Source organism: Chanodichthys erythropterus, chromosome 3, assembly GCF_024489055.1.
Source record: "Chanodichthys erythropterus isolate Z2021 chromosome 3, ASM2448905v1, whole genome shotgun sequence".
Lineage (NCBI taxonomy): Eukaryota > Metazoa > Chordata > Actinopteri > Cypriniformes > Xenocyprididae > Chanodichthys > Chanodichthys erythropterus.
The window spans coordinates 69811398-69835603 of NC_090223.1; the positions used below are offsets into that span (position 1 = coordinate 69811398).

The 24206-nt window shown below is 37.4% G+C and overlaps 2 protein-coding genes and 1 pseudogene across 2 annotated transcripts in view; 2 read left to right on the plus strand and 1 right to left on the minus strand.

Moving 5' to 3' along the window:
* LOC137005890 (zinc finger protein 721-like) overlaps positions 1 to 14188 on the minus strand; it is a 271315-nt pseudogene extending 257127 nt beyond the window's left edge.
* LOC137005681 (uncharacterized) overlaps positions 1 to 24206 on the plus strand; it is a 1355627-nt gene that overhangs the window by 158774 nt on the left and 1172647 nt on the right. The gene's annotated exons all lie outside the window — the stretch shown is intronic.
* On the plus strand, positions 1828 to 9300 carry LOC137014439 (chymotrypsinogen A-like). Its single transcript, XM_067378750.1, has 7 exons — positions 1828 to 1882; positions 6287 to 6307; positions 6398 to 6563; positions 6642 to 6910; positions 7350 to 7498; positions 8300 to 8518; positions 9223 to 9300. The coding sequence occupies exons 1-7, from the start codon at positions 1828 to 1830 to the stop codon at positions 9298 to 9300; spliced, it is 957 nt and encodes a 318-aa protein (XP_067234851.1).

Genomic DNA, 24206 nt, shown 5'->3' on the forward strand with positions numbered 1-24206 from the left:
AAGAAGAATTTTTAGTAAATTAAGTACAAAATTAGTGCATGAAAATAGAGCACTATAAGTACATTATAGAAGTGTACTTTTTTTTCACCTGGGATAACTTTTTTATTAAACATGGACCTCTATTTTGGTGGGACGTGGTTGGAACTGAGGTGACTGGTTGCTGAAACTACGCCCGCCTAGCGCAACGTGATCATGTTAGCAGGCTAAGGAGCTATCTATCTATCTTAGATACTATCTAAAATATTAATAAAGATAAGTTATATCAATAAGTTATAAGTTTATAAGTTCTAAATGTTTACTGTCAATATACAGTGACATTTTTACTTGTAATTTGTGTCGGTGTGCAAATAACAACATGAAAAATGAAACGGGACTTCATAACTTTATAATGAAATAGCAATTGCGAGATGAATCCAATCCATCCAATCCACCTGAGCAATGTTTATGTTGTAAAACTGTATAGGCTATGATCGTATATTATATATATATATATATATATATATATATATATATATATATATATACTGTTAATTATTATTATACATAGACTTTATATATATATATATATATATATATATATATATATATTTATTTATATATATTATATATATATATAATATATAATCAACAGTCAGTTGAGTTTGAGGCAAAAGCTTTTACAGTGCTTGAGTATTATTGTCTTTTGCTGCATTATGATAATTCATACTCAGGAAGTAGAACTGAAATGACATTCAGTACAAGATGATTATTGAAAACATTTCAAATGTGTTACAATACCACTGGTGTATAAAGCACACGACGAGGAGATAAGAGTCAAGTAAGTCTTTTACTTGAAAATCCAACAGGAGAATAGAGGAACATACACCGTAATAGACACGAACGACACCCGACAACATACTGAACGGAAACAGAAACTTAAATACACTGATTGATTAACTCAAATGATGAACAGCTGTGATGAATGGGATTAGTGTCCATGAATACTGATTTTGGCAGGAGACTAGAACAAAGGAACACGTGACAGATGAAAACAAACAAACTGACACAGTCCATGTGACTGTGACAAAATGCACCTGCAGACTATTTTTTCCAGACAGGAATTTTGTTATTGAGGATTTTTAAAAAATACTATGCAAAAAAATCTTGTCTCGTTCTTATAAATCCAGTCTAGTGTCTCGTCCCGTCTCGTAAACTAACTGTTTGTCACATTCCAGAACTATCAATCATTTTAAAGATTCTTGTGTTAAAAGGGTTCAGGTTATCAGGCCCGTGGGTGTGCAGAGCTGTCTTAACAGTGTGTAACATGTAGTTATGATCCTTTGATAACATTTGAAGAATGTAATAGGAATTAGGAAGTGGATGCTCACTGACAGTCACACAACGGGTAAAAACAGTTTCCATAAGTCACAATATATCGAGGTGAATTATGTAGGTTATAAATGTATAATCTGCTCTTCATAAAAGTACACTAAAATTAAAATGCTGAAGATGTCTGATGTACTCACATTATTTGTCATCGACACAACAAAACTGTTTCTCTTCAGGATTTCACTGTGATCTCTGTGCATCTTTTTTTTAATTCAGTGGTTCGGGATGAATACATGCACTGTTACACCCCTAGTAGATGTCATATTAGTCAGTTTTACTACTTCAAGCATTAAGCTTTTTTGTTTGTTTGTTTGTTTGGACAAACTCTGAGTCAGAGATGAGCGTAGCAGTGGGGTGGAGCAGAGGACTCTTGATAAATGCAGTGGTACTCGCTTTCCTTTCCATTAGAAAGCTGACAGTTGAGGAAACAGCAGTCAGATCACAGATAAAATAATAATTATGAAGTTTAACACCGCTTTGAGTGTTGCTGGAATCATACTTCTCTACATAGCAGGTAAGTTATGTTACACTTACAAAAGTGTAACATAACAAAGATGTACATTTAACAATGTTTGTTTCAATATTTTATTAACTGACAAAACATTGAATTCCTAACTCTGTAAACACAATTGACAATTTATGTTTCTTATGATTATAAAAAACCTTTGGACCTGAAGACTTGGGTTAAATGCTTGAAATTAGTTCTAGATGAACACAAGTTCTGCATTTGTATGAATTTGTATTGTATGAAATGCATAATTTATGTATTTTAATGGATGGGTTTAATTCATGTAAATTCCAGGATCTCAAGAATCAGATGCAGTTGAGTGACTTTGAAGAAGCTAAAAGATAGTTTTGTTTTGTTTTGTTTTTAATGTTTTGGTCACTACATAAACCCCACAGTATTATTTTAGATATAGATTTGATGACTTTAATATTATTCTAAAATGTGAAAAATAACAGTAATAATAATAAAAAGAAATGAATAGTGTCTAAACTTTTATGAAGCAAAATACTTATAATAAACTGTAAAATACTGATAAATACTGTACATATACTGTACAAACCCGATTCCAAAAAAGTTGGGACACTGTACAAATTGGGAATAAAAACGGAATGCAATGATGTGGAAGTTTCAAATTTCAATATTTTATTCAGAATACAACATAGATGACTGAGAAAATGAATCATTTTAACGGAAAAATAACTTGATTTTAAATTTCATGGCATCAACACATCTCAAAAAAGTTGGGACAAGGCCATGTTTACCACTGTGTGGCATCCCCTCTTCTTTTTATAACAGTCTGCAAACGTCTGGGGACTGAGGAGACAAGTTGCTCAAGTTTAGGAATAGGAATGTTGTCCCATTCTTGTCTAATACAGGCTTCTAGTTGCTCAACTGTCTTAGGTCTTCTTTGTCGCATCTTCCTCTTTATGATGCGCCAAATGTTTTCTATGGGTGAAAGATCTGGACTGCAGGCTGGCCATTTCAGTACCCGGATCCTTCTTCTACGCAGCCATGATGTTGTAATTGATGCAATATGTGGTCTGGCATTGTCATGTTGGAAAATGCAAGGTCTTCCCTGAAAGAGACGACGTCTGGATGGGAGCATATGTTGTTCTAGAACTTGGATATAACTTTCAGCATTGATGGTGCCTTTCCAGATGTGTAAGCTGCCCATGCCACACACACTCATGCAACCCCATACCATCAGAGATGCAGGCTTCTGAACTGAGTGCTGATAACAACTTGGGTTGTCCTTGTCCTCTTTAGTCCGGATGACATGGCGTCCCAGTTTTCCAAAAAGAACTTCAAATTTTGATTCGTCTGACCACAGAACAGTTTTCCACTTTGCCACAGTCCATTTTAAATGAGCCTTGGCCCAGAGAAAACGCCTGCACTTCTGGATCATGTTTAGATATGGCTTCTTTTTTGACCTATAGAGTTTTAGCCGGCAACGGCGAATGGCACGGTGGATTGTGTTCACCGACAATGTTTTCTGGAAGTATTCCTGAGCCCATGTTGTGATTTCCATTACAGTAGCATTCCTGTATGTGATGCAGTGCCGTCTAAGGTCCCGAAGATCACGGGCATCCAGTATGGTTTTCCGGCCTTGTCCCTTACACACAGAGATTGTTCCAGATTCTCTGAATCTTTGGATGATATTATGCACTGTAGATGATGATAACTTCAAACTCTTTGCAATGTTTCTCTGAGAAACTCTTTTCTGATACTGCTCCACTATTTTTCGCCGCAGCATTGGGGGAATTGGTGATCCTCGGCCCATCTTGACAAAATGTCTCACTTTCAACATTTGATATGTTATCTATATTCTATTGTGAATAAAATATACATTTATGAGCTTTGTAAATTATTGCATTCCTTTTTTATTCACAGTTTGTACAGTGTCCCAAATTTTTTGGAATCGGGTTTGTAATACAACTTCCTAATTTTGGTATAGGGTTAGAAGACGTAACATTGAGATTGTGATCATATGTGCTGTAATGATGGTGGCGAGAGACAATATGCTATACAAAAGTGCCAGTAAAGAAAGGTTTTTTAAATTTTTTTTTACAATTAATGAAAACAAGATATAACAATACTAATAATAAAAGGAAAAAAAGGAAAAATATAGGCTATACAAATTTATGTATGCGATACCACAAAATAATAAGCCCACAGGAGGAAAAAGGATGAAAGTGGTACCAAAGAAAAAAAAAAGAGCAAAAACAAACCCAGACTAACTCAAGTTCAACATTTAACCCTGGATCTGTGAGGGATGACTCAACATGCAGAATGAGTGTTCACTGGGTTTATTAACAAAACAGCAGATAACTCAAGATATGGCGAGGAGGTGAAGCTAGTCCAAACAGCAGGCAGGGATGAGGCACAATGACAGCAGGTAGCAGTAATAGACTGGCAGAGCAAGACTGGAGGAGAACAGAGAGGACCAGGCAAGATCAAGAGAGGAGGAAAGAATTCTTTAGGAACAAGGCAGGTCAAGATACGACTATAATTAAAGGAATAACTCTTAAGTAGCTTCTACAAATAACACACCAAAGACTTTAGTAACAAAAAAAGTTCTAGGTAGCAGTGATGTTTGATTCTTGAACGAATTGTTCTTTTGAGCTGGTTCTCAGGAAGTAACCGGTCAAGTCGGCTCACTAATTGAACTGAATCGAAATTTAGCTCCGGGTTGATGACGCAAGACGCACAGCCGAAGTAGCATGTCCGACTCAAAAAGAATTAAAGGAGTCGGTCCAACTGAATATCGAAGTTTGCTGAGGATTACCAAGGAGTCTGATGGAAGGAGTTGACAATACTATGAGGCACGTACTGGAAATATGCTTATTATGACTACTGTTATAAAAGGTACCATAGAACTTTTGTTTAAAAGATGTAATATAAGTCTAAGGTGTCCCCTGAATGTGTCTGTGAAGTTTCAGCTCAAAATACCCCATAGATTTTTTTAAATTAATTTTTTTAACTGCCTATTTTGGGGCATAATTAGAAATGAGCCGATTCAGGGTGTGTGGCCCTTTAAATCTGGTGCTCCATGCCCCAAGAGCTCGCGCTTGCCTTAAACAACATAAAAAAAGTTCAAACAGCTAATATAACCCTCAAAAAGGATCTTTACAAAGTGTTCGTCATGCAGCATGTCTAATCGCGTAAGTACATTGTTTATTTTGATGTTTACATTGATTATGAATGAGTTTGAGGCTGTGCTCCGTGGCTAACGGCTAATGCTACACTGTTGGAGAGATTTATAAAGAATGAAGTTGTGTTTATGCATTATACAGACTGCAAGTGTTTAAAAATGAAAATTGCGACGGCTCTTGTCTCCGTGAATACAGTAAGAAACGATGGTAACTTTAACCACATTTAACAGTACATTAGCAACATGCTAACAAAACATTTAGAAAGACAATTCACAAATATCACTAAAAATATCATGATATCATGGATCATGTCAGTTATTATTGCTCCATCTGCCATTTTTCGCTATTGTCTTTGCTTGCTTACCTAGTCTGTTGATTCAGCTGTGCACAGATCCAGACGTTAATACTGGCTGCCCTTGTCTAATGCCTTTCATAATGTTGGGAACATGGGCTGGCATATACAAATATTGGGGGCGTACACCCCGACTGTTACGTAACAGTCTTGTGTTATGTTGAGATTCGCCTGTTCTTCGGAGGTCTTTTAAACAAATGAGATTTATATAAGAAGGAGGAAACAATGGTGTTTGAGACTCACTGTATGTCATTTCCATGTACTGAACTCTTGTTATTTAACTATGCCGAGGTAAATTCAATTTTTGAATATAGGGCACCTTTAAATATTATTATATTAGCTGCAAAAACATTCCTAAGAAAAAAGACAGAGTGAAGGAGAGAAAGAGAAAACGCAACTACCAGGACGTAACACTTGTAATATGTTGTAAAATGCTTGATCAAACTACTCGCACATTGTTTGAAAAACGCACACAAAGACAAGCACACTATTTTATATTCAGTAACTCTCAATACATACAGATTATGCAAGTTGTTTAATTATAGCTACATTTTTAACTTTGGGTCATCATCCATCCATCCAAATCACTTTTATCAAATAATTTTGGCCATTTTAAAAACTCAGAAATAACCCTGTAGAAATTCAGAAGTATCTAATTCACACACTTGTGAAACTGACCTAATTTAGGTTCGTTACTTAAATGATTTCAAAGTCATATGAAATGAATAAAGGTATTTTTTGGCTAAAAACAATAAACACCATAGTTCAGGTGAAAGACCTTATCTTTCTTTCTTCATGTGCCAATGCTCATGTAAAGGTGAAACAGCGATTGTGGGCGACACAAACCATTTCATCAGCCCTGCCTGCATGACTGTCTACTTACTTTGTCTTTGTCTGAACACACAGGTTCCCTCGGCCAGTTAGATGGTAAGTTGTCGTATCTTGTTTCACACAGAATGCGTCTTCTGTGTGTGAGCATGTTAGCTGGGAAACCTCATATCTTCTTTCTCTCATCAGTGTGTGGTCGAGCCCCTCTCAGCGACAGGATTGTTGGAGGGGAGAATGCGACGGCAGGGTCTTGGCCGTGGCAAGTCAGCATTCATGTCATCGGCTTTGGCCATAACTGTGGCGGGACTCTGATCACCAAAGACTGGGTTTTATCTGCAGCTCACTGCTTCCAGAAGTATGAAGTTAAATAAAGCTCAAGATACATTTGTAGATTGATAATAGTGCGATTAAAGCAGACTTTCTCTGTTAACAGTTTTGGTGTGTCTAACACACTGATGTACTTCGGGCGTCTGAACCAATCCAGCTCAAACCCTAAAGAGACATCCAGGACAGCGAGTCGAATCATCAGACATCCTAACTATAACGGTTCTACTTTTGACAGTGACATAGCACTGATCCAGCTCAACTCTTCTGTGAATTTCTCTGATTACATTAAGCCGGTCTGTCTGGCGGCGGCTGGTAGTGTATTTAATGCAGGAACAGAGAGCTGGGTCACTGGATGGGGCAGGCTACAATATGGAGGTGAGGAAACATTCGCTTGGCAATTAACCAGATACAAACAATTTTGTCATCATTGCTTTGCACCAATGTTAGTTTTTGCTTAGTCTTACGTACCTTTATTACCTTGAGTTTGATGAACTTAAACTATTTAAGGCTACAGGTTTCCTCAAACCATTTAAAAATAGCTATATAGTTGTTAAGATTTATTTAGATTTGTTACCTGAACTCAAACTGAATGTGTGGGATAAAATCTTAGTTTAATGATTGACTAAACCATATAAGTGACTATAAGTGACTTTAACTTAATAAATATGAGTATTGTAAACTCATGTGCATTATTTTTAAAACTTAAATGGTTTGAGTTACTGTAACTTATCAGGTTTTACAGTGTGTAAACCTCAACAATTTACCTAGAAATGTTTAGTGAAAGCCATAAAATGTGTCCTCTGATCTGTCACAGGCCAGATTCCTGATACACTGCAGGAGGTGACGATACCCATTGTGAACAACACTGACTGTGATAAAGCTTATGAAGGGATCAACATAAGCATCACAAGCAATATGATTTGTGCTGGATTGTTAAATCAGGGAGGAAAAAGTTCATGTCAGGTGAGACACCAGTTTTTCATTTTAACACTTTTTAATCCAAATTAATTTACAAAACACTACCAATTTTGGCCACCTGCAAACTTTACACTGCCAACCTAGTAGTTATGTAAGCTATGTAAACTTGTACACTATGACTGCTTTTCATACTACACCTGTGGCCGGTTGCATAAACTACTAATATTTTTCTGCAAGACTGTTCATAACTTTTCTGTTAAGTCAGTTACTTAAAAACATAGGTCTAATTTGAATACAAAAAGTAAGACTGATTACCACTTGCTAGATAGGGCAAGCTCACAGGACTACAAGACGACTATACACTCGCCAAGGTGCTCACACAACACAAAAGTTTCTCATCTTGTATTAGCAGCACTCATACTACACAACACGATAAGATGCACAATCTACAAGATCTGCAAGATCAAGAATGAAAAAATGTTTTCTCACATTAATTCATGTGAGAATTTAGAGAGATGCTCATGCTCGTTGTTGAAGTCATATGTGCAGGAAAAAAGACACATGCTCAGATCACATCACTGACCTGCTCATACTGAACAAGCATTGCCTAACGCAATGACCACCAATTTGTCAATCTGGGCTTTTTGTCACAGAACTTGGAAATCTGTTTGCGACAGAAAAAATCCAGCTAAAAGTCGTGTAGTGTGAGCTTGCCTTACGTCAAACTAGTTCTTAAGACAGTCTCTAAATGATATCAACATGTCTTAACTATTGCATGCCTATGTCTATAACAGTTGTTCACTGTGTATCGTCAGATATATAAATGCTGAATGTTTGTGAATACAGGGAGACTCTGGAGGTCCAATGGTCAGTAAGAAAGACTCTCTGTGGATTCAGTCTGGCATCGTGAGTTTTAGTAAAGGATGTGCTCGACCCAAATATCCCGGTGTGTACTCCAGAGTCTCTCAGTACCAGAACTGGATCAAGTCTTACATGAGCAGCAACCCACCTGGATTTGTTGAATTCAACACTGAAAAGCCTTCATCCAACTCCAGCTTCAGAAGTGTACCCAACCTCCTCTTATTTTGCCTTTTTCTCTTATTTTCCATTATTTACCTTCTCCCTCTTTCTCTCTTCCTAAAGACTGATTGAACAGAAACTCTCAGGGTTCTTTGATGAAATGATGAAGTGTACTGTGTATGCTCTCATAATATGAGAAATGTGAGAAATTAGCAGTTTAATTGTTATTGTTTTTACTATCTGAGATTCAGGTTGTTTGCATAAATAGTAAAGATAGACAGCTATTGATTTTAGGCGCTCTGAACCAGGCCTGAGAACGTTTGACCTCAAAGCCCGGTTCATTTGACTAGTGTGATCGCTCCAAACTGTGCCCTGACGTGGTTCGTTTAGCCGGCCCTGGTCTCTTCTTGTGGGTTGCCACCATCGATGATACCCGTTCAGTGGACTCCGAGACTAAGAACTCCCATATGGACCATTCTTTGAATTTCTGCTTCAACCCTACCCTGCATGGCTGCTGGGATTTTGTGTGCAGGTTTTGCAACTGTTAGTCTCCAGTTTCACTGAATATGTAACTGGAAGCTTTCCAATCTCATCCTTGAAAAGGTCTGGATATTCAGAATAAATTTGGCTTGCAAAGCTTGAAACTTCATCTTTTGTGATGAATTTCTTTATTGAACAAAACAGACAGTTTCATTTGTAAACATTCTGGTAGACCTATCAATGGTTGTACATTTCTTTTTACCACGTAGAATGAGAGGTTATATGCTCTTTCTGAGTGGCAGGTGAAAGTAGCAAAGCCTGCTGTGGGTATCTCCTTACCTCCATAGGCTATGAGCCTGGTGTTCTTCGATGAGCTTAATTCCTCTCCATTTTTTATTTTCGTGAACAAAGCTTAAGAAATGTTGCCAGCAAACACTAATGGTTCAGGTCTTCGGAAGCCTTCTGCCATTTCTAACAAGGTAAGTGAAACTTTCTCCTTTCAAGTGTTTTCGATGAAACTTGACTTTCTTTAAAGGCCTTTCTCCTTTCCACAAACCATCTTCTGACACCATGATGAACGATGGACACATAATCAGTTATGAATGACATTAATACTTTACTGGAGAACTGTATGTAGTTTCAGACGATCAACTATCATACACATTCGGGGCTGATACTGACGTCATAACTAAGGATACCTGTGAGGTAAATGCGATTTAAGGTATAGCTAAGAACATATCTATGTTCTATAATTAAAAAAAAGAAAGAAAGAAATATTATAAGAAAGAAAGACAAAGATAGATAGATATATATGGACAGCAGATGTACAAAGTTCCATCGCTAGGATGTAGCTTGGAGAGCATTTGCTAATTGGGAAAATGTCGAGACGTTGACTTCTGATCGTGAATGCTCTCCGGGCGATGTGTGGGCGATGCAAAGCTGTAAATCCTGGCCGCTCTGCTTGGCCTTTCTAGGACCTTTATAATTTATTTATGCCAAACCTGCTCAAGGTCATAATGTCTTCACATTACACACCATATGCGCTGCTTTCATTGATGCTTTCTCGGAGATCGCGCTGCCCCCTTTGTTGAGAAACACTGAGTTAGACACTGAGTCCTGAGGAAGTTCCTTGAATGTAACACTACAGGACTTTTGGCTGGATTTTGCCGTAACAGACAGATTTTCAAGGTCTGTGACATGTTGGATGAGGCAATATACCGTATTTATAGCAGAAAATATTGGTTTCTTGAGGAAATACCACTAATCTTAGATCACATCTTAGAATCAACTATCCTGTGGCATTCGCAGGACTTGGAAGCAGCACACTTACTGTAACGTTAAGCCTACAACCTCAGGCCAGTGACAGTTGGGAGTCTCCGAGGCCTTTGCGAGAGGAGATTGGCATACTCGTATGTTTTGTCCAGTTATTTACGGGATGGTGCAATTTTGTTTCATATGAAAAATTAACATAATACACATAAACAATAATTACATGAAATAATATTAATTTCTATAACTTTGTTGTCTTTTTGATATCTTGCTATATATATATAAATGGTCATGTTCAATAATGAAACTAAATAGAGCATTGAAACAGGAAGTAAGTAACAGAAGAGAATGTCAAAATAAGGGTCTACATAACATAATAGCCTTACAATTTTATCATCAGGATTGTTATATGTATAATAGTTCCGATCCTCGAATCTGACTAAAATAGAGACTTTCTGCTGATATTTCACAAGTATAAGCCGATCTACATCTACTCATCTCCACGCGTTCCAGGCGGGCTGTCAGTCAGTAATCGCATGCGCTCAGTCGATCTCTCTCGCATTCACTGTCTGTTTAGGCTTGTTTTGTACCAATCATGGTACACATTATGCTATCATTATTAAGTTATTTAATATTTAGTGCATATGCATAAAGTGTAAAACGAGAAGGACATAACCTTTCAAAAAATATGCAAATATCGCGGTTGCTGCAGTTTTTGCAGTCCTCTGCGGTTGGCTTGTCAGTGGCACGGTATTATGATATTGCAGTTATCGTGACAGCCGTAATCTTTTGAGTTTAATAGGAATTATGGAAAAACTGTTCCATAATTCCTGGGGGGTGGGTTGGCGGAGTGGTTAACCACCAAACCGTGTAATTTGTTGCTTCTTCACCGCAGTAAGAAAAAATCCCATACCGTCACACCCCAACTCTCCCGTCATCTAAGTTTAAAAATGAATCACTAGTATTCACTGGGTCACATGACCATAAATGATTATTCCTCTCAAGTGACCACTGCATGTACCCTTCACTAATAGCCTTGTGGAAGGGCCCTTAGTAAAGGGATTCAGTTGTTCACTTTCGTTTGAAACACTAATGGCGTCCTTTTCTTAAAGTGCCCTTCAAGGGCTCAAAAAAGCCGTTTGGAAGTTTCCCTTGAATATGCGCCTAATAGCGAACATTTATCTAAGTTAATGTTAGAGCGAGCGGCTATGCCAGACAGAAAATCATCTTCATGTTAAATCAAATCATGCATTTCCTACCTAAGCTCTATGCCAGTTTGAAAAAGGCGGCTGAGGCGAGACGACAGAAACATAACCATTGAAATGAGAGAGGACAGCCACAACTAAGGAGGATGCAGAGATGTTGCTGGATGTTTATATTAACATTTCTGACTGTTTAAATGATCAGCCCTTGGGGTTGGTCCCTCAAAATGTGGGGTCCCAGGCAATTGCCTGCCCTATTGCGATATGCAATATGCACATAGGTAATTATTTAGGCTTTAAGCTTTGGATATTATTTTTGTCAAAATGAAACGTTGGTTAACAACGCAGGAAGGCCAGCGGAGGAGAGCTGAGACGCACCATCGCCACGTCTTTGCAGTATGATGCAGGAGCAGCACGTGCTATTGTGCTTTCACAGATGCCAGGTTTGCAGTGCACAGCTGATCTGTGGGTGTTTAACACAAACAACATTTACTTATTTTTATTTCAAATCCAAAAGTTGTTACTGAACATGGCTTGTCAGCATTGTGATTCTCTTTGTATACACTATATTTCATAGATGTCACGTTTAAATGTTTTATTAAATTCATTACTTTATGTAAACAGGGTTCCCAGGTGAGCCAAATGTCAAATTCCATGACTTTTACAAACTAAAAAGCTAAATTTCCATGACCTATAATGAATGGAGCACTGAACAGACAAAAAACAGCCACAAACAGTATCTTTCAAACTTTATTTACTTATTCACAGTTGTTTTATTACAAATCTAACTTAAACACATACACCCTTTTTTTCTTTTGTTAAATGGACTGATATTTTTCAGAAATATTTCTACAATTTTTTAAACACAAGGATTTTCTGTTTGTTCATTCTTCACATTTAGTTTTTGCAGACTGTGTTAGACTGTTTGACTGAGCAATCAATGTAAGATTGCCGACACTTTCTGCCTTTAATGCAAGGTCATCAGCAGATTGCTCCATAGCTGAGGCATCCTCCTTTTCTTCAGCTCATCAAGCTCATCTCATCAGAGAGAGTTTTCCTTTTCATGTTTAGTTTTTCTGCTCTTTTAAGTCTTTTCAGTTCCTCGAGTTGAAGGATGCATCACTGCCTTGACAAGGATGCAGATTGAAGGCCTTATTTACCACAAAGTTATCAATTCCTCCTTCTGACCTCAAATGATCCACACCTCATGTTTTCAACCTCAATTTGTTTATTGACTGAAAAACCTTGGTTTTACTCCATGTAAAATATGTAGGCCACAGCTACCCACAATTAGTAACACAGTATTGACATCTTTTCCAAGTTCAGTTTAATATGGTATAGAATAAATTTTGACAAATGGAAAAACTCAAAAATGCAAAAATCCCTGATATTCCATGACTTGGACAAAGAAAATATAAAACTCCCTGACTTGTCTGGAATAGAAATTTTAAAATTCCAGGATATTCCAGAAATTCCACGACCCGTAGGAACCCTGTATGAACTAATATTTTTATTTATATATTTGCTTGCTCACGCAAGCTGTTGATAATTTATTTATTCATTTACCAAATGACAGTAATTTTCTTTAAATCTGCCACATCTGGCAGTTGTTTGATTTAGGAGATGAGGCAGATAAGGTAACTGTACTTTTATTCAAGTATGGTTTTCAGGTACTCTTTACACCTCTGCTCTTTCCAGAGTGACGACTTCTAAAAGAGTTCTCTTTTGAGTGAATCCCCATGTGCTCCTTAAGGTTACCTTTATATATGAAACTCTTTCCACACTGATCACACACGAATGGCTTCTCTCCAGTGTGAATTTTCATGTGGTTATAAAGTGACGATTTATGTGCGAAACTCTTTCCACACTGATCACATGTATATGGCTTCTCTCCAGTGTGAATTTTCATGTGTTTATATAGTGACAATTTATGTGTGAAACTCTTTCCACACTGATCACATGTAAAAGGCTTCTCTCCAGTGTGAATATTCATGTGTTCCCTAAGGTTTTGTTCACGTGTGAACCCATTCCCGCACAGAGTGCAGGTGTAAGGCTTTTCTCCAGTGTGAATTCTCATGTGGACTTTAAGGTTTCCTTTTTGACTGAAACTCTGTCCACACTCTTGGCAGGTGTGAGGCTTTTCTCCAGTGTGAATTCTCATATGGATTTCAAGGTTTCCTTTTCCACTGAAACTCTTTCCACACTGTTGGCAGGCGAATGGGCTCTCTCTAGTATGAATTCTCATGTGGCCTGTAAGGCTTCCATTATAACGGAAACTCTTTCCACACTCTTGACAGGTGTAAGGCTCTTCTCCAGTGTGAAATCTCATGTGGATTTCAAGTTTTTCTTTTCGAGCAAAACTCTTTCCACACTCTTGACAGGTATGACGCTTTTCTCCAGTGTGAATTCTCATGTGGGCTGTAAGGTTTCCTTTCCTACTGAAACTCTTTTCACATTGTTGGCAGGTGTAAGGCTTTTCTCCAGTGTGAGATCTCATGTGGACTATAAGGTTTGCTTTTTCACTGAAACTCTTTCCACACTGTTCACAGGCGAATGGACACTCTCCAGTGTGAATTCTCATGTGGACTTTAAGGTGTCCTTTTTGATTGAAACTCTTTCCACACTGTTTGCAGGTGTAAGGTTTTTCTGCAGTGTGAATTCTCATGTGGACATTAAGGTGTCCTTTTTGATTGAAACTCTTTCCACACTGTTTGCAGGTGTAAGGTTTTTCTGCAGTGTGAATTCTCATGTGGACATTAAGGTGTCCTTTTTGATTGAAACTCTTTCCACACTGTTGGCAGGTGAAATATCTTTTAGTTTCTGTCTTTTGAACTCTTTTTCGTGAGGAAGTCTTTTTAGCCAGCGTTTACCTTTCCCCAGTCATGAAATCATGTTTATCACTATGTTCTTTCTCTTCTTCCCTTTCATTAGGTTCATGGCTAGCCTCTCTCAGTGCCGTTAGGTCTAGGATGAAAATAGACACAACAATTTAGACATTTAAAGCATCAAAACCAACAACATGTATGATCTATATCAGGGGTGTCCAAACCTGCTCCTGAAGAGCTACCATCCTGCAGATTTCAGGTCCAATTCCAATCAAACACACCTGAACCTGCTAATCAGGATGTTCAGGGTACCTTGATAATTACAGCAGGTGTGTTGGAGCCAGAGATGTATAAATTACTGGAGACTGAGACTTGAGTAAAAGTACAAGTGCTCTATCAAAAAAGTGACTTGAGTAGAAGTTGAAGTGCTCTTTAAGCACCACACTTAAGTAGAAGTACTAAAGTATTCAACATTTTTTGTACTTAAGTATTGCAAGTAGTTTATTTTAAAATGTACTACTCAAGTACTGAAAGTAAAAGTACAAGTATTGTGTTATGTAGTTATTAAAGAAAGTAGTCAAAAGTTTGAACATCATATTGTTTTTATTATTTCAAATGATAAACCTAAAGGACAATCACAATTCCTTTGGCTGTAACTTTTTGTAAACAAAAACAGATTAAGTGTGATTAAGTACCACTTGAGATGCAGACAAGTTGAGATGCTTTGTTTGTTGTCAGCACTTTGATTTCATTACCAAAAAGTTTATTTTGACTAATAGTGTAATTTTCTACCATATACAATTGAATAAAATTAACAGCTAGCTAACAACAACAACTTGCTTTGCACTTTTTTCTGTTTTCACCTCACTCCAGTCTAAACTAGGCTAAATTATTTTTTTTAGGTAATTTTTCTACACATTGTCATATAAATAACCTGAAAATACTGTAGTTCATTAAGATTAAATCTTACTAACCACTCTTACTAAAAAAATGGGGTAAGCACACTTATATTCTCATTTCAAGAGGTGTTCTGAGTAAATGTTTTGTTTGTAACACTTTATAATATGGCTTGATTTGTTAACATTACATTAGTTAATGTATTAGACTAATAACCAACATGAACTAACCATGGTCAATACATTCGTTACTGTATTTATTAATCTTTGTTAATCTTAGTTAATAAAAACACAGCTGTTCATTGTTTGTATATGTTACTTCACAGTGCACATTAACTATGTAAACAAATAGAGAGCAATTTGAGAGCAAGACAGCACTCGTGTTGTTTTAAGACGGTGAATGCGCGCGCGCGGCCGGGGCGCTCTCTCTCTCGCTGCTCGTTCTTATATGCGCCCTGACAAGTGCATTCTATTCTACATCACTCACCAAACAAATAAGGCTTTGGCAGCCGCAGGTGCAGGAAAACTCCTGCATTAGTTATGTCAGTGTAAATCTATACTACCATTAACCTATAAAACACTACTACACTATAAAAACGGGTGTGTGATTAAGCAGCACCAAAGGAGACATGCTCTACGATTTATTTTTGGCAACAGTAGGCTGTCATAAAATAAGAGAAAGTTGACATTAGTGATGGGTCAAAAATACCATTCAACGCGCTGCATGACAGCCTTTATGATAGCCAGCTAGTTAACGTTAAGTGAACACCGCAGCATGTCGCTAGTTAGCAAAAGGGCTTAACTTACTGATGGTGTAAGGTGGTGTTTTTGGTTCGTCCATCTTTTTCGCTGATCAAAAGGCAGAACGGGAGCACGCGCAGTCTTCTTAATCGCTTGATTCGCTCAATGTGCCAGCTTGATCAAACCTGCCATCCACCGTTCTGGCAGTGGTAATGTGGGTTTGGAATGGAATGATTCGTAACATTTTTATAATTGTAACGAGTAACGATGCAGCACATAAAAAAATATCGGAGTAAAAGTATTAAACTCTTTGAAAATATGTACTGAAGTAAAAGTGGAAGTAGGAGAAAAAAATAATACTCTAGTAAAGTACAGATACCGCCTTTTTGTACTTAAGTACAGTAGTGAAGTAGTTCTACTTCGTTACTATACATCTCTGGTTGGAGCAGGGTTGGGACTGAAGTCTGCAGGACGGTAACTCTGCAGGAGCAGGGTTGGACACCCCTGATCTATACCCTACCCTATGGATCAGGGATGGGCAGCTTTGGACCTGGAGGACCTGCAGAGTTAAGTTTTATCTCTAATTAAATACACATGCCTGTAATTTTCAAGCAGTCCTCAAGAATACGGGTTAAATTTTGCAGGTATATTTGATAAAGGATGGAGCTAAACTCTCCAGGACCAGAGTTGACCATCCCGTCTATAGATCTTATACTCAATACACCAGTGGTTTTCAAAAAGTGGACCCACCACTGCACATTTTGTCTCCTGTATTTTTCACATCTGGTGAAGATCATCAGCTTGTTAGAAGAGAGCTGACATTGATAGAGAAATTTGCAGACTACTATTCCTGTTCACCAATAAGGCGAGCACCAGACCTGTTATAAACCTAAATACACTTGAATGAATTAACTTAACTGAAAAGTGGACTATTCTATTAGTAATAGAAGATATTTGTCATTGTAATGATGTCAGACATAGCACACACAAAAGTAGTAGCTGTTCGGTACTGCGGCACGGTTAGCGATCTCACTACAGCCATACCGAACCTAATCTCTTCAAGCGGGCCAGGGCATGGTACGGAGCAATCACACTAGCCAAACAAACTAGACTTTGAGGGTCAAAAGTGCTCGCACGTTTTTGTTCGCCTAGTGCGAGTACACCCTTAATTTCGGTTTCAAGACACATTTTGAGAATAATTTAGGACACAACACTTTCCTGCCATTGACAGAATGTTCCTGGTATACGGTAGGGGTGCTTTTACTTATCTGAATCAGTACAAAACCTCCAGATCAAAACACAGAAGAAGCAGCAGCAGGAAGAAGCGATAAAAGCTTTGATCAAGTACATGCAAACTAATGCAATCATCTGTGTTATTTTTTCTTGACATATTGCATGTTCAGCTATTCATACAACAAAATCTTCTGGGGTCATTCAAGTTTTGTAATAATAATCAGAAATGCTGGTGATGGCTGGCAAAATAATAACAATTAAAGAATTAATGCTTATGAGATGTGCTTTCCTCAGCACAAAACTTACATTTTACAGTTATACTGTTACTTGTAAATGTCCAATACTAGCATAATCTGTCTAGTACTTTACATGTAACTCTCTAAGCTCTTGATTGTTTGAAATCTGCTATGGAGCTGACCTGTAGTCAGTTTTTTATAAAAAACTAATAAAGGACTATTTTAAAGGCTTGAATATGTGCCACACTTATTGCTGCCAGCTGGTGGCATCATGACCATAAACAATAATCAGTTCTTATGATTACACATACAACCTCAGCATAATCTATGGCCCCGTCCACACAGAGACGCGTTTCAGTGAAACCGCATAAATTTTTTATCAGATAGGCGTTTCGTCCACATGGATCCGGCGTTTTCGAAAGGTGTAACCGGTATTTTTTGAAACCGGGTCCCAGAGTGGAAAAATTTGAAAACACCGGCTTGGCGTTTTCCATGTGACAAAGGTTGACAGAGCTCACCGCATTAGCCGCATCGTGAACAACAGACCGCGAGTTATGATTGCCAGGACACATCATGATACTGTTAAAACTGATACTGCGGCTTGCCCGTAACCAAATCCCGCTCTCTTTTGATGGGAGTCATATCAGTATCTTTCCGGACTTTCCAGCAGAGGTATCTTCCCAACGCAAACTGCTTGATGGTCCACAGGAGAAACTAAGGGCTAAAGGAATAAAATATGGCCTGTAGTACCCTGTACATCATGGTAGGACCTAATTCCTAGCTGCTGGTGGCCTGCATAATCCAGATATTTTATATATTATATTTTAAATATTATATTTTATATATCGTGGGTACAGAAAGTATTCAGACCCCCTTAAATTTTTCACTCTTTGTTATATTGCAGCCATTTGCTAAAATCATTTAAGTTCATTTTTTTCCTCATTAATGTACACACAGCACCCCATATTGACAGAAAAACACAGAATTGTTGACATTTTTGCAGATTTATTAAAAAAGAAAAACTGAAATATCACATGGTCCTAAGTATTCAGACCCTTTGCTGTGACACTCATAACTCAGGTGCTGTCCATTTCTTCTGATCATCCTTGAGATGGTTCTACACCTTCATTTGAGTCCAGCTGTGTTTGATTATACTATACCACACACCTGTCTATATAAGACCTTACAGCTCACAGTGCATGTCAGAGCAAATGAGAATCATGAGGTCAAAGGAACTGCCTGAAGAGCTCAGAGACAGAATTGTGGCAAGGCACAGATCTGGCCAAGGTTACAAAAAACTTTCTGCTGCACTTAAGGTTCCTAAGAGCACAGTGGCCTCCATAATCCTTTAAGTACACATGAAATCAAAATTGACCTTATTTATTTTGTTAGCTCAAATTGCTAGTTTTGTGGTGAACAATTCATCCGTGCAAGTCAATCCACACAAAAAAAATTGTTTGGCTTTGTAATATTTAATCAAAATCTGAAAATGCTCCTCCCCTCTGCAACGGTGCCCCTTCTCTGATGACATCAGTTTGACGGCTTGGGTTGAAATCGCTTAAATCACTCCCCTCCGACTGTTAGTCTTGGAGAGGTGGAGCGCTAAAGTAAAACTCTGCCCTCTATTCAATATTCCGTTTCACTTGGAAATACGTCACAACACTGGAGAAAAGTCGTTTGCAACTTCCGGTTCACGCAGACTTTAAATGGAATACGTTTGGGATGACCAGAGCCCTTCCTAGAGCTGGCCGTCCGGCCAAACTGAGCTATCGGGGGAGAAGAGCCTTTTTGAGAGAGGTAAAGAAGAACCCAAAGATCACTGTGGCTGAGCTCCAGAGATGCAGTCGGGAGATGGGAGAAAGTTCTAGAAAGTCAACCATCACTGCAGCCCTCCACCAGTCGGGGCTTTATGGCAGAGTGGCCCGACGGAAGCCTCTCCTCAGTGCAAGACACATGAAAGCCCACACGGAGTTTGCCAAGATGGTGAGAAATAAGATTCTCTGGTCTGATGAGACCAAGATAGAACTTTTTGGCCTTAATTCTAAGCGGTATGTGTGGAGAAAACCAGGCACTGCTCATCACCTGTCCAATACAGTCCCAACAGTGAAGCATGGTGGTGGCAGCATCATGCTGTGGGGGTGTTTTTCAGCTGCAGGGACAGGACGACTGGTTGCAATCGAGGGAAAGATGAATGCGGCCAAGTACAGGGATATCCTGGACGAAAACCTTCTCCAGAGTGCTCAGGACCTCAGACTGGGCCGAAGGTTTACCTTCCAACAAGACAATGACCCTAAGCACACAGCTAGAATAACGAAGGAGTGGCTTCACAACAACTCCGTGACTGTTCTTGAATGGCCCAGCCAGAGCCCTGACTTAAACCCAATTGAGCATCTCTGGAGAGACCTAAAAATGGCTGTCCACCAACGTTTACCATCCAACCTGACAGAACTGGAGAGGATCTGCAAGGAGGAATGGCAGAGGATCCCCAAATCCAGGTGTGGAAAACTTGTTGCATCTTTCCCAAAAAGACTCATGGCTGTATTAGATCAAAAGGGTGCTTCTACTAAATACTGAGCAAAGGGTCTGAATACTTAGGACCATGTGATATTTCAGTTTTTCTTTTTTAATAAATCTGCAAAAATGGGGGGTCTGAATACTTTCCGTACCCACTGTATTAAACTTTGACAAAGACTAGCTTTCATTGTTATAATTGTGATTTCATAATATTTAGATATAAATCCAACTGAATAATACTTGTGAAAATGTCTTTCAGCCAGTCAAATAGCACATAGTGCAGCATTTACTGGTAAAAGTGTTTGTTTTGAAAAGTGAGTTTTTTACATTTAAAACTGCATTTTTACAGTTACTTCTGATGTAATTGAACTAAATACAGTGTTTAGAACAATTATATATAATACAATAATGGATTTAACATCAAAATTTTGGCTGTTAATAGATTAATCGCGATTAATCTCACACTTATTGTGAAATTAAGCATACATCAGATTGAAGTGTGATTCTCACAAAACTGTATTTTTCAGCTTTTTAAGGTAAATTTAGGTGTCTTTTCAAAAAGAGGACACTTGCAGACTCCAAAAGGACACCAAATAACCAAATGTTATGAGTCCAAATAATTCATACATTTATGTACATTAAAGTACCCACACAAAAAAAACCACAGCAAAACTCATTTGAGAATCCAGAGTGTACAGTGTGTGCAATAGAAAAGAGCTTGTTTACATTTTAGACCAGTCCAGTTACGATACTGAACAGAACCACATGGAGAAGCCAAAAAAACCTAAACCAACCACCTTGACCTGCATATATACTGAAGTGCACAGCAACATACACAGGACAAATCCAAACATTGTCCTGAATGTGTGTGAAAACAACATGAATGTACTGAAATGTGTCTGTGCAGAAATACAACATGAGATCGAGAGAGAGCGAGCGAGCGCTCATACGTGATTTGTTTGAATATAACGGACTAAAATAATGTACAAAATATCTTAATAGAACATGATCTTTACTTAATATTGCATAATTTTGACTCATACAGTGTAGTGTTGGCTATTGCTACAAATATACCCGTGCAACTTATGACTGGTTTTGTGGTCCAGGATCACATTTAATGGAAACACTGAATTTTAAAGTGATGTCTGTGGAACGGCATGAGTGTAAGTAATAAATGACAGAATTTTGATTTTTGGGTGAACTAACCCTTTAATTACAAGAAACCAGCCCTAAACCAAACCCTAACTCTTGCTCTACAGTAAGTCCACTTGAATGAAACGACTGAGTGAATTCAGACACTGAGTGCGTGTGAAGGAAGAGCTGCTGATTTCACACAGTTTATTAATCATTTGATTCATTCAGCATCTGCAAACCTTAATTAAACCATTTCATGATCAAGGAATTTATACCTGAATGATATTATGCTGGAATGAATGGATTCTTTAATATTATCTGCAAGATTATACTTCTGGGTATTCTCTATTTCTGTAGAGCTGGACATTTTAATAATGATCAAATGACTGAGTTCAGCAGTGAGAATAAAACCAACCTGTTTGTTCCTCAATATCTTCATGTTTCACACTGAATGTTTCTTCAATCTTTATTTCTTCAAACTCCTCTTTATTAAACTCAATCTTCATGTCTTCAGTCTCATCTTTATTAAACTCAATCTTCTTGTCTTCAGTTTCCTCTTTAATAAACTCCATCTTTAAGAAGAGAATAATTAAACAGAATTAAAAGACTTCAATGACCTGTTGGACAAAAAAAAAACCACTCAAAACTAACGCTTCAAATTAATAAACTTCATATTTAGATATTTGTTAACTACATTTTAGTATTTAATTAATTATATTTAAATGATTACTCTTTGATGAAAACACGATTAGTTTGTTAGTGTTTGTTGTTCTCGTTCATGTTCACTGTTTGAGCAGCACGTGTCGTGATTCACTGAATCATTTCTCAGTGTTTGATTCAATTGACTCGGAGTTGAAAAGTTCAGTTTCTCCATCATTACTCTTCAGAGACTGAACTCGTGTTCATGATAAACTGATTTATGATATATATAGAGATTTAAATGAGACGCAGGTTTACTGTTTCTCATCAGTGGATGAGCTTTACTCACACAAATATCCTTTGTTACAGTTAGATAAAGAATCACAATGTTATATTAAATAGTAAATAAACTATTTTAACATCGCTGGTAAAACTATTAAAACTACAAAACTGTTTCTGTCGATTAAAACAGCTTCTTAAAACAAACCTTTATTCAGCAGAATCACAACAGATGCAGGAGTGCGGCGCAGTCTTATGACGTCAATACAAAATAAAAGTCCTGTGTTGTCTACAATCACAGAAGTGCATAGAAATCCAACTATTTTACCAGATAGTTTTTGTATATTAAAATTAAAACAGTGACAAAAAACAGAAGAAGAAGTTTTTTTTTTTTGAAAATTTGTTAAAAACCACAGTGGAGCTATATACTATTTTTTGGCAGCTGTTACAGAAACATTTTACAAAAAATCTTCTGATTTAACCTTGAGATTTGAAGTATTATATAGCTTAGATATTTGCACCACAATTTACAACGACACTAATAATTGTTCATTTCTAATAGAAATGCAAAATCAATCAGTAGTTATTAATAGAATAACGAGACACAAACCTTTACATTCAATTGCTTTTGGCCTCATTTATTTTTGATCACAGTGCACACACATACAAACTTTTAGTCCAAAAGTGCGCACATTTGTAGAAATACACGTTTACCTCAGATTTCATTAGATAGAATATAAGCCGGGCCGTATGCAGGGTTTCATAATTACCCTGGTCAGAAAATGTTGTTTGTTTGGGGGTACGGGGGCATGGTCCCCTAGAAAAATTTAGATTTCCCTGGTGTACATATGTGCCTTTTTAAGACGTTTTAAGGCCAACGAACAGGATATCAAATAGCTTTAAAACCATGTCAATAAATATAGTGGTGTGAAAAAGTGATTTTTTATTTTTTTGCATGTTTGTCACACTTTATTGTTTCAGATCATCAAACAAATTTAAATATGAATCAAAGATAACACAAGTAAACACAACATGCAGTTTTTAAATGAAGGTTTTTATTATGAAGGGAAAATAAAATCCACATGGCCCTGTGTGAAAAAGTGCTTGCCCCTCGCTGTTAAAACATAACTTAAAAACATAACTTCAGTATCTAAAGATTAACGGTATTCTGCTCTGTTGCTTAAATGAACAATGAAGAATGAGATTTATTTGCTCACCCTCATGATTTTGCCCACATGACTGACTTCTGCAGAAACAAGAAATATGGAAATACATTGTGAATCACTCAAGTGTCAGCAAACAGTGCATATAATTCACTAATTATTAATTCTGTCAGTTTTGGTGACTAAGAACCAAGTCCAGGGGTGTCCAATCCTGCTCCTGGAGGCCTGCACTGTCCTACAGAGTTGAGCTCACCTGAACCAGCTAATCAACTTCTTACTGGGCATACTAGAAACTTCCAGGCCACTGTGGAAGTCAATGGGGCTCGAAAACTGGTTACAAACAGTCTTCAAAATACCTTCTTTTGTCTTCAGCAAAGAAATGTTTACAGGTTTAGAATCGAGGGTGAGTAAATTTCATTTTTAGTTGAATTATCCCTTTAACTTAAAATAACTTTCACAGACATCAATAAATATCATAATAGAAGTAAGGACTAGTCCTATCTTAAGCTAAGCCCTGTCTGTGAAATCTTCCAATTAATACCCAGGTATAAAACCAGCATCTTCCCTCTTCCTGTTGTTAGTTCTTTCAGCATCCCTCCTCCTCCTCTTTTTTGTACAGTTTTGCCTGTTATAGGGGGCGATTGGAGCTCGAGTAGAATATCCATTCCAAGCCCCTCTATAGCAGACAGCGAGCCAAATCTGTTTACCACTTACGCTAAGATTATATGGGCATATGAACTCATGAATTACATATTGTAGAAATGGGTTCCAGATGTTTGTAAATATGAACATAGTTTTCTTATTGGTGAATGTATTTTTTCTAATGTGATGTATTCTGTAAGAATATTAATCCAGTGTTTAATATAGATAGAGAAATAAGAAGAGTATTTTCATATTTGATTGGGAGGTTATGGACTTCTCTACTGTTGCCAAGTAAACAGAATGATTTTATGAGTTAATGTTAATTATGAGTTAATGAGTTTAATTATGAGTTAATGAGTTAACCCACGTGACCATGATTTCTCTCTGCCTGTCACAAAGTTGCATTTTTATACCATTTTCTCATGTTATATTATGTATGTTTTTCTTTGTAGATTGTAAACTGTGTCTGCACACAAATGA